Source organism: Gossypium arboreum, chromosome 12 (assembly GCF_025698485.1).
Source record: "Gossypium arboreum isolate Shixiya-1 chromosome 12, ASM2569848v2, whole genome shotgun sequence".
Lineage (NCBI taxonomy): Eukaryota > Viridiplantae > Streptophyta > Magnoliopsida > Malvales > Malvaceae > Gossypium > Gossypium arboreum.
In genome coordinates, this window is record NC_069081.1 from 119,346,703 (window position 1) to 119,358,256 (window position 11,554).

The following is an 11,554-nucleotide window of genomic DNA, read 5'->3' on the forward strand; positions in this document are numbered from 1 at the left end:
GGATCAAATCTAAACCCTAAACTAAAATTTCATTTTAATGATTATCTTTTATCATTACACCACCAGAGACACAATTGACAACATTATATAAATCTAATACGTAATTCAATTTGTTCATATAATCAAATTTAAGAAAATGATATTGAATTTATGTGAACTTAAATTTCGAATTTTGTTGTTTGTTTTCATGATTTTATCTTAATCTAAGACTTCATTTAGGGAAAAGTTAGGAAAACTTCAATTCCCTTTTTTGCATATTTGTATATAAAAAAATATCACTGTTATCTTTAGGTATCAAAATGTATTGATCTCTACCAAATACAGGTATCATATTCGACTAAGAAACACTCGGGTACCAAATTATAAAGGAAAAAAAGTGTCTAAGTACCAAATTAGAAAAAGAAATGTCTAATTCAGGTAACAAATGATATATTTAATCTTTACAATACCATTAGAAAGAACTTTCCAAGCAAATACTTGTACATCTTGGGCAAACACCCAAGAGAACATACTCTTAATCAAAATATGCAGAAATTTGGCAAGACTAAATATGATGCGACTAAAAAATTCTCAACATCCATAAATTTGATTGGCTAAATCTACACACTGTACTATACCTGTACATGTGAAATTTTTTTCACTTCTAAAAAGAATACAAATCAAAGAATACTAGCACAAAGTCATGAACTTTGGCGCACACAAACACACCATGACCAACCACAAACAAAAATCTCACACAAATGAAAGCACCCAATTAAAAGAATGAAATGAATATGGAACATGAAAGGAAAAAAATAAAAATAAAATAACACTAAAAAGACACTCATGATTTATATCTTACAAGCAATGGAGATAATGTCATCCCTAGATGGATTGCCTTCACTAATGCCACAAATTGGGATAGACTTTCTTGAGAGAACCACTTCAGTTTCCACTTCTTACTACTCAGACCGGCCCTTTTTTGCGTTTTGGTCGATGAACCGGCTTTCGATGTGCTGGACTTAATGGCCAATGTTATACAACACGTCTCTCCTTGCTCGATGACCTAAAAAGTACAAACCGGATTAACAATTTCCTTTCCTAGACTCAACATCGATGGTAAGTAAAACGAAAAAGGAAATTGTGTATGTCATGGTACATATAATCCCACTTTCTACATGGATTTTAGAAACAACAGAAAAGGAGATTTTGGGTAAAAATACCCTGGAAGCCCTTGTACTAGGTATCAGATTGCATTTTGCCCCCTCTACTCAAAAAATAGGTAAATTAGTCTATGTACATTAAATCAATGAGCAAGAAAGTTCCATCCATTTCTATTATTAAATAATAGCATGGCTAACAGAAGAACCAAACAGTGACTTGTAGTGTGTCATGTGTACGTCTGCGGGACCAATTATTAATAGTAGAAATAGATGAAATTTTTAATAGAAGGATAGTTTGCTCTTTCATCTAATGTATAAGGACTAAACTGCTATTTTTTAGTAGAGGGGACAAAATGCAATCTGACTCCTAATATAAGAGCCTCTATTGGTACTTTTACAGGAGATGTTGCTGTCTATTTTGAATGGCTTATAAACGTCTTAATGAACATCTAATAGGGAAAATAATTATTCTCACGGAATGTATAAAGTATAAACCAAAAAATATGGTCATCTTCTACATGCAATTATAACCATTGGTTGCAGAATGCAAGACAAAAATAACAGAAAGGTTACCATCTCTGATATGCCTGCGATGTTGCAGCTTGAATCAAGGGAGAAATATGGACTGGAACATGCATTGTTTAGGAGAGAACTAAACTGAAAGATGTCTTCAACGCACACAAGCACATGTCCTCCGATAACAAACAATGATCTTGAAAACCACGGTTCCTCTGTCCAGTTTTCACACAAAATAAGATTAAGCATTATCAAGTCCAAGGTTCATGTGTATATACCTTTGCATTCGCATGCAAGTGGGAGCTTAAGAATGCTAGATGAATAGTTGATAATCAAGTGTTGTCATATAATCCAAAGAATATGAACTGCTAAATATAATCATACAACTGGTAAAAGTACCATGGAGGCCTTTGTACTAGGAGTCGGATAGCATTTTGCCGCCTCTACTAAAAAATGGGTAAATTATTCCCTCTATATTAAATCAAAGAGTAAATTGGTCCTTATGATAAAAATTCCATCTATTTCTACTGTTAAAAATTGGTTCTTGTATGTCAAAATGAGGTATACATAGCACACCACATAAAATTGTCAAGTTATTCTAATAGCAACACCAATTTTTAATAGTAGAAATGGATGAAATTTTTAACAGAAATGACCAATTTGCTTTTTGATAGAATGTACAAGGAATAATTTGCCATTAAAGGAGGGAAAATGTAATATGACTCCTAATACAGAGGCCTCCATGGTACTTTTACCTCATACAACCACCTTTTTGTCTGAATGCATGTATGTATACACAAGAACAAAGGTATCAGCATTCACAACCAAGATACTATGCAAGCAAGACAATGATATTCATGCAGAAGTTATAACCAAAAGATATCCCAACATCATAAACTATGAACATACTTTCTCACAAACTGAAAGCATTTTACTTTTAGCCCCCGGAGAAGGAAACATATGAGACCTCCTACAAATTAGTCAAGGGTTCTGGACAAACAAACACGGAAACACAGACTCCGCAATAGAATCTTATCGGCAAATACAACCTGTTGACATCTTCCTATTGACATTTTCAAACAAACACCAAGTCAAGTCAACCAATCCCATTCATCTAAAGTTTCATGTTAAGAGCAACCAAAAGTTCATCAGGATTTGAAAGAACAGAACTTTTCAATCCTTCCCGTTCCACACAAAATTATTAGTAACATTATAGAGATGACAAGTAAATTAAATAAAACAAATCATAACAGGATAAAATTCATTGAACATACCTTCATGGCCACCTTGCCAGAAAAGCACCATGGAATATTGGAAAATGCTTAATTTTAAACCCCCACAAATTTGTTTCTCAAACAACTCAGCCTGAACCTGCTCCAAACTGCCATTTAAATTTCCAAACCTCAATCTATCATGACAAAGAAAATGTACGTTGTATGGCAGTTATTGAAGTCAAAACTAATCATTATTATAATCCACGTCCCATTCGTTGTAAGATTGTTGATCTAGAGTTGTTTTTGGAGCAGTGCATGCAACTTATCCACATTCATTGAGACATAGGTAAGGAAAAATATTTGAACACAGAGATAAATAAACCAACACTAATATGAAATCTAGGAAACACAGACATGGACACATAATATGGGTAGAACATGAGTTCCATAAAATACAAGGTTCCATTCAATGTTGATTCCATTTGAGAGGGAAAAGAAAAACTTTATTATGCACCTAGGCATTTTATGTGCCATCACGTGTCCAACATATTTTGCCACATTGGAGTGGTGTTCATGTCGGACACATGTTCGACACTTGAATACTCCTGACAGAAGTGTCGCTACTTCATAGTATGAAATTCATTTTAGGATGGATGTCCAGAAAAGTATTTATGTCACATAAACACACAGAGACACATACGGCTGGTATTTTAAGCATTAAGTTTCATGGTTAAGTAAAAGAGTATTGAAATCACCTTCTTAAAGAACATTTATCATTTGGTGTGGATGAATCAGAAGCTTTCAACATGTAAAGTAATTGACTTGATTTCTCGATGCTCCTTGTTATGAACAAGTATGCTACATTCCCTTTGACATACACCCTATTCAACAATAGAAAATATACGGTTATAGAGGAACGATTAGTTTCTTAACTTCCATTGAAGTTATAAATCACTAACCTCACAACCTGAAGACTCAGACCAACTAAAACCTCTCTTATATCTTCAACCCTATGGGAACCTAATAAATCCAAGATACTCTCTGCAAAGAAATCAAAGTGCACACCATAATGAAATTTGGCAATCCGCACAAGAAATTTTGTCAACAAACACTGAAAAGACTATCAACAAATGACTACTTCATAATCCAACCTGATCCATCAAATGTGACGCCAACAAGCAGCACATATAACTTCTCCTCACTGCTCAATACTAGAGCTACTTCTCTGCAGAAACAGGGAAAGCAAGGAATTATTTAGAATGCCAAGACCTCAATTTACAAGAATGACCTGGTTGGTGCGGGTTTATGACAAATCATAGCTAATATAGAAACACTCCAAAACCATAACAAGCAAATAAGATCAATGATTTGCACAAGTACCCAATGTAAACACTTCTATTTTACTACAGGCATCCAAGAAATGACCTAGAAAAATCTAGCCTAAAACACATTAGAAAACCACGAAGATTAGCACCAAAAAGAGAGAAAATTTCCTCAGAGAAATAGGTTCACTAAAATACATGAAGGGCAAATACAAATGCAAAAAGAATATAAAATGGTAATTGATTGACACAACTTCACAAAAAATGCCTTCGTAAGACAATAATATTAGATGCTATTGTGCATTGAAACTCATTATCAAAGTAGTGTCAATCTATCGCCACTAATATGATTTTGAATTCCCTAGCAGGAGACTGGAAAGGCCTCATCACAACAAAGTAAAACCCTTTTTCCTTTTTTTGGCAGTACTTACCGTTCTCCACAAAAAGGTTGGTCAACCATGCAATCGCAACGCATGTATGACCTACAAGCCTCATGAACTGTCAAATCAGCAACATTTTTATTGAAATAGTCCTCAATAAAATCGTTCTTCCCCTGAGAAGAGCACTCAGCACCAGAATATCTCACAGCATTATCAACTTGTGGTATTGAAATAGCTTTTTTAATCTGGTTTTTATCAAAACCTTTTTTATGATCACTACCATTTAAAGAGCGCTTCCCTTTGATTTCTTCAATATCAACCCTACTAACCTCCAAGGTGCCGTTTGATTCTTGTGGTACCTGTTGACAGCTATTCTCTTCCAACAGTGAAATCACTCTTCTTTTTGGTTTCCTTCCGCTTTTTCTCTTTTCAAACCAATCAGCCTCTTGGTTCACAAAAGAAGATATCTCTGGATAATTAGAACCTGTATCTAACTTACTGTATGGTTGCAGGGATTGGTTCATACTTACAATTTTGTTGATCCTGAGGGTTTGTTCAGTGCATGAATCAATTATGCCAATGCCATTTTGACTCCCATGTGAAGTGTTATTTCCTTTTTCATAATAAGTATGTGCAAAAGAATGCAATGGAGAATGCCCTTCAGTGCTCCCATTGGGATATTCCTGGACAGGTATCCCAGCTTCAGAGTAATCATCTTCACTGCAGCTTGTATCACTGTCAGATGATGCTGCTGAATATGACTCTGCTGATAACTGCAGAATTTCTTCCACCAAATTATGACGACGGTGCAGAAGGTCCTTCTGATAATGAGGTGGCGATCCAGGGTTAGCAGATGAAGAATTAGACTTGGTCATAATACCAACAGTATTCAAATGTGATACTACGGCATTTTGAACCATTCTATTACTTTCGTCAAGGGCAAAAATATTACGATGAGAACTCTCAGCTAAAATGGATCCGCTACTGGCCTCATCGTGCAAGTAAGATTTCTGATACTCGTGTTTTACATCCATTGTTCTCAAGCCTGGTAAAGTGAACCCACCAGTAATACCTGACGAAAAAATAGGGTCAAAATATCTGTTGGCATTCACACTGCCAGACGTATCTGCAAAAGAATTATCAGATTCCAAAATGTTCATACTACTTTCATCTCCTGAAGCTTGAACAGAATCTGAAACATATCTAGAACCTTCACTAAGATGCCTCTCGCTTTTCCCACCTTTCTTATAATTTTCTTTCCCAGGATGTAACATAGCCACATTAAAATTATCATCATCAGCAAAATTCTCAGAAGCATGATCCATCCAGTCCTTGAACTCTCGCAACCAAAGAATAGAACGCTCTTTCTTCAATTGTTCTACTCTTTGCATCAAATCAACTATTTCAGCCTCATCCTCAGATATGATGTTCTCTTCTCCACTTCGCATTTCATTACCGCATGACAAAGAATCTTGATCAGAACAGATGTAAGTACTATGTTGTTCATTCTCAATCAAAGCAAGTCGAGACGCCTTTCTCTGCAATAAATTAAAAAGATAACCACCTATTAACAATCATAAACAAGTTATAATAAATTATGAAGTACATGAACAACCAACATTGCATCAAATGCATCCAAAAGACTAATCAGTGTGCCAAAATTTCACCACAAGGAGATGGAGGATGGATGACTGCAAAGTTAAAAAAACATACAAATTTGAGAATTAGTAAAGCTTTACGCACCCTCTTTTTGTTGATACCCTCCTCTCCTTCTGCACCTTTTGCAGGAGAGTAGAATCCAAAGCTGGAAGGTCGCTTCTGTCTGCTGGCAACAATAATCTTCCTCTTCCAATACTCTCTGGTGCTGATTGCTTTGTCATCTAATTTCAACTAGTCAACCATATAATAGAACAATGAATAACGGTATGAATAGCAGGAAAACAAGATAGAAAATAAAAATATAAAATGTTTTACCAAAGAAGCACAGAAGTTCAACAACCAAAACATCCATCTCCAAATAGATACCTGTAAAACTTACATTTTCAGGACAACTGAAGTAGCTGAATACTTGTGCGCGATACCATCGGGCACAACATAGTGGATTCCCTTCAAGCCATAAGCTTCGAAGAGATGGGAGCCCTCCAAGGAACTCCAACTCTAAAAAATTGGAAATAATATTGTAGGAAACATCAAGCCCTTCAAGAGACTTCAAATTTTCAATCCCACGCAGCGTCGTTAGAGAATTGTTCCTCAAAACAAGTTTAACAACTTGACAGGAGACCTGCATTTTTCATCAACAATGATGTGTAGGCCCAAATAGAATTCCTATATCAAAATATTTGGTCAAAACATAAAGGCAAAGACCTTGTAATAAAAAAAAAAAAAGTTTAAGAAAGTTTTCCATACACAATTAAATGAATGTCAGACCACTGAATCTTTAAAGAGACATATAATACCTTAGCTAACTGAAAAGCCCCCTTTCTTTTATGCAGGTTTCCAACTTTCCCCATTCTTTCCTTTCCTTTACCTACCCTCCCAATAATCTAAAATTGGTGTTAAAGTAGAACTCATAATTTCCTTAATGAGTTCTTTTATGAATAATACCTAACAAGCTTCTTTCGTCAATAGCTCCACAATCTTTCAAAAATGATTAAAGCAAAACAGGAAGTACTAAAATGAAACTCTGACAAAATGGATGCCATATGGGCAATTGCACAAGTAAAAACACAGCAAAAAGCAGTCAATTTAACAAAAGTACTATGTGAAAGAAACCTAGAGTCAAGGCAGTTGATAATGCCATACCAAATACATACATCCATTTATAAATTTTTGAGCATCAAGTCACAATCAAAGTCACAATTTCATTAGTAAATAATCCAAGTAACTTACCTCACTAAATGATGAGATGGATCGCAGTTGATTGAATCCAAGGTCCAAGTGCTTCAACTTCACACATTTCCGAAGATTATCCACCTTTGCAAACCTGTTTCGACTTAAATCAAGCGTTTCAACAGCAGGAAGAAGGTTCAAAGACTCATCCATTAGTAACAAGCCATTGCATGCACAAGAAACAAAGGACAACCGGTTCCACTGTGGAGAGCCCTTTATCTCAGCAATTCTACTAGCAAACACATGTCGCAGAGCATCCTACATAATTTTGAAAAACAAACATAACCCATGAATTATTCTGAAATTCTAGCAGCATTTCACCTACTATTAATATTACTAAACTGTCATTAAGAGACCAAAAGAAGGAATAGTATATTACAGTTCATAATACTATAAACTAAAATAAGGGCAATTGATTCTTAGTTCGTTGGTTTAATAAATGCAAAACATCCCAAATAAACTCACAGTTGAATTATGACAAACAATCTTTTCCAAAGTATGCCTCAATTCAAGCAACCCTTTAGCTGCTGAAGTAGACAAATCACAGCCTCTAAGTTCCAAAACCTTCAATCTCCCAAACGGCAACAGAGAGAGAGGAGTGGGATCACGCGCAGGCGGTGGCAAAGCAGACACCACCTTCAGAGTCGTCAACAGCCGCAGAATCCGACGAAGTTGTTCAAGCGCCCGGTGGTCCCCAAGGTCCGACACGTAAGCCCGTAGATAGTCAACTGGAGCTCCGGCTAAAAGCCTCTCGAGTTCCTGCAACGCCTCGAGCCGTGACTGTACGTAGTGAAGCCCTGCCGGGTTAAGCTTCAATACCTTGGTCCCTTCGATCAAAGCCCCAGCCTGGTCATCAACAAATTTAACCAGCTTCTCAAGGTAGCGATCCCCTGTGACGATCGCCATTGGGTAAAGTAGTAGAATTAGGGTTTAGAAACAGAAGGAAATCATCCGTTGGCTCGCATCAAAGCTCACACATTCAACTCCCACACTACACGCACATGTATATATATATATATATATATATCAGAATTCTTAAACGAATTCAAAATAAGAGATCAAAGGGGAAGAGAAATGGATTCAAAAGAGTGCTGAGGTTTTTGCTTTTGTTATTAAAATCATAACATAATTATAGGAAAAGCGGTTCAAAGGAAGATTTGGGACTGGGGAGATAGGCACACGGCCTTGAGATGGGCAGAGATTTTCTTTTTTGGGGTTTTCTCTATTTTCAAAGGGGATTTTGAGGATGAAGATGATGATTAATTGGGTGAAATGATTTGAGTTAAACTTTAAAAGACTTTGGCATTTGTGAAGAACTGGTTTTTTTTTTCTTTCGAATTTCCAAGGGGATTGAAAGGAAGTTTCTTTACTGTGTAAATAAGATATTTTATGTTTGTACATTATTGGAAATAATTTTGAATGCTTCAATGTTAAGTTAAATTTAAAGGGATAAACTAATATTTAGTCCTTAAATTTAATAACCTTTTTCACTTGAGTCTTTAAACTTTTTATTCATATTAGTCCTTGATTCGTAAACTTGAATTCCATACGATGTGACATTATAAGATTAATTTGAAATTAGTAATTTTTTTTATTTTTGTCTTTAAACATTTTTATTCATATTAATCTTTAAATACCACGTGTTTTTGTAATTTAATTCATGATTAATGCGACATTATAACATTGAGTGCCATTACCTAAAAGTTTTGATTTTTTTTTAATTTTGATCTTTTTATTTTTATTTTTATTTTTAAATTTATTTTAGTCTTTCAACTTTTTAATCTTTGAACACAGCAAGTTTTTCTAACTTGATTCGTAACCTTAGATTTTATTAAAATATAATGATATAACATGTAAGATTATACCAAATTTAATAATTTTTTCATTTTAATTTTTGAATTTTTTATATTAGTCCTTGAACACATTAATTTTTTTATTTTGATTAAGTAAACTTGGATTTCATTAAAAGAATGATATGAAATTAAAATTAAAACTAAATATAAAAATTCTAAATTTGTTTTTATTAACTGAATCACTTAATTTAGTTTATTCTTATATATTTTATATTTATATTGAATTAAAATCTAATCGAAATTTTAAAATAAAATTGAGCTCAAAATTTAAGTTGAAGTTAGCTAAATTCAGTTACATTTTTTATCGCTACTCTGTTAAAATATCTCTAATCAAGTATTCACTTCATTTTTCTTAAACTCTTTATTAACTTAGGTATCAGAAAATATAAGTTCTAATGCCTCGTAACTTACTCTCTTTTTTTTCTTTTTCTTTTTTGCAAAGCCTCCAATGATCTTAGCCCAAACAACTTACTCTCAATCCAAAATTTTACTAAAAAATATAAATAATATGTACCATTTGTGAGGACATAATTTGAATCTATCTTACTCTTGATAAAAACACAATCCACAACTTTGTAGTGGTATGAGGAGGGGGATCCCACTTAATCAACTAAAATTATATTCTGAAATTGCTAATTAATTATTTTCATATTAATGTTTAATTTTTTTATTCAAGTTAGTCATTGAAAATCCTATAGTTTAAATTTTAATGTGAAAACAATTACCAACATCAAAGCTTAATTTGAATAAAAAAATTTTATGCCCAATATAAAAAAATTACCAAATTCAAACCCTAAAAATAATTTAACCCTATAGAAATTCTCACCTTCCTTCAAAGAGGAGGTTTTTTTTAAAGAACAAATCTTCAAAGAGGAGGGTTTTTTTAAAAGAACAAAACTTTTGGTGCATTATCACTATCCTTATGTAAACCTTCTATAAACTTTGTTATTAATTTTTGGGGTTTAATTTTTTTTCCAAGTTAAGTAGTAAATTTGACAAATGTTCTCACATTAATATTTAAATTAGGCAATTATTCTCACATTGTGGCTTGAATTTTTTTTATCAAAATTATTCTTTAAACTTGGTAATTGTTCCCATATTGAAGTTTGAATTTGACAATTGTTCCCACATTGAGCTCTTAACTTTAGTGTTTTAAAGGAAATATCAGGGATAAATTTAGACAAAAAAAGTTTAAGCCCCAACACGGAAATAATTGTTAAGTTTAGGGTCTAACTTATACCAAAAAAATTCAAACTCTAATACGAAAACAATTGCGAAGTTTAGAGATTAACTTAGAAAAAAACAATTCAACCCCTATAATTACCAAAATTAAACCTAAAAAGTGATTTTACACCTTAATAAATTGAGCAATATATTTAAATTTTTTGAGATATCTTTTACCAATTATTACCCACAAATATCTCAATTTAATATTTGATATTACAAATAAAAACTTTCGAATGGTTCAAAGATTATTTTGTAATTTTTAAAAGTGAGTGACCAAAAGTAAACTTACTAATACTAGTGACCTTGGGTGTAATTTACCCTATTATATAAGTTTTTTATTTCTTCTTTCAATTACTATTACAGCATTGACGTGCACGTAATGTGATTTTAACATAAAATGGTATTTAATGTGCGTACAAGATTATATTACTATATACATACATATAAACCATAAAATTAAAATAAATTATATTACTATTTATTATTTTAGTTTTTAACAATAAATTATAAATAAACATATTTTTATTAAATAATATGAAAATAAAAATAAATTAATATAATCATTTAGAAATAATTAATCGGCACATGTGAGATGACACAAAATTTAAGTATTACCTAAATAGCATCACAAATAAATATAAATATAAAAACTAAAACTAAAATGTACCTGAATTTATATAATAAATGTTAATTAGGTGCCAAAGTTTGTATTTATAATACTTTAAATGTGATTATAGTAATACATGTATTCACAATTTTTAATTATATAACTAGTTTAAAATATATTATTTTAGTAAAAGAATCTTTTGTAGTTATAGCATCGAGGGATTGAAAGAATATTCGTGTTATAGAAATTTGAGGATAGCAAAATATAGGCTATTTTACTAAACTAACCTAAAAAATTTTATTATTTATAGAAATAAATTAAGTTTAAAAATAATTACCAAAATGACTTGAAATGAACATTAGAATAGGGTTTTGACCTTTTAATGGCCGGCACCACATCGTATT

General features: G+C 32.7%; 1 protein-coding gene across 4 annotated transcripts; it reads right to left on the reverse strand.

The window, feature by feature from the left end:
* Positions 1-430: 430 nt before the first annotated feature.
* On the reverse strand, positions 431-8,865 carry LOC108479683 (uncharacterized). Of its 4 annotated transcripts, XM_017782416.2 has the most exons (12): positions 7,929-8,859; positions 7,464-7,721; positions 6,613-6,855; positions 6,318-6,464; positions 5,105-6,112; positions 4,626-5,017; positions 4,024-4,097; positions 3,832-3,913; positions 3,628-3,753; positions 2,933-3,039; positions 1,716-1,873; positions 431-1,045 (listed from the first exon to the last, which is right to left on the reverse strand). In XM_017782416.2, exons 1-12 carry the CDS (start codon positions 8,367-8,369, stop codon positions 824-826), a joined length of 3,258 nt encoding a protein of 1,085 aa, XP_017637905.1. In that variant the 5' UTR covers positions 8,370-8,859; the 3' UTR covers positions 431-823. The 4 variants fall into 4 exon arrangements, 3 of the variants coding, with proteins under 3 accessions (XP_017637905.1, XP_017637904.1, XP_052878986.1); XM_017782415.2 differs by having other exon boundaries at positions 4,626-6,112; positions 7,929-8,865; XM_053023026.1 differs by lacking the exon at positions 7,929-8,859 and having other exon boundaries at positions 4,626-6,112; positions 6,613-6,899; positions 7,464-7,593.
* Positions 8,866-11,554: the final 2,689 nt, after the last annotated feature.

Coding starts and splice junctions, on each gene's coding strand:
- LOC108479683 (XM_017782415.2), bottom strand. CDS start 8,369: ATGGCGATCGTCACAGGGGATCGCTACCTTGAGAAGCTGGTTAAATTT. Junction 7,722..7,928: donor TTGTTTGTCATAATTCAACT/GTGAGTTTATTT, acceptor AAAATTATGTAG/GATGCTCTGCGACATGTGTT. Junction 3,754..3,831: donor CTGAGTCTTCAGGTTGTGAG/GTTAGTGATTTA, acceptor ATTGTTGAATAG/GGTGTATGTCAAAGGGAATG.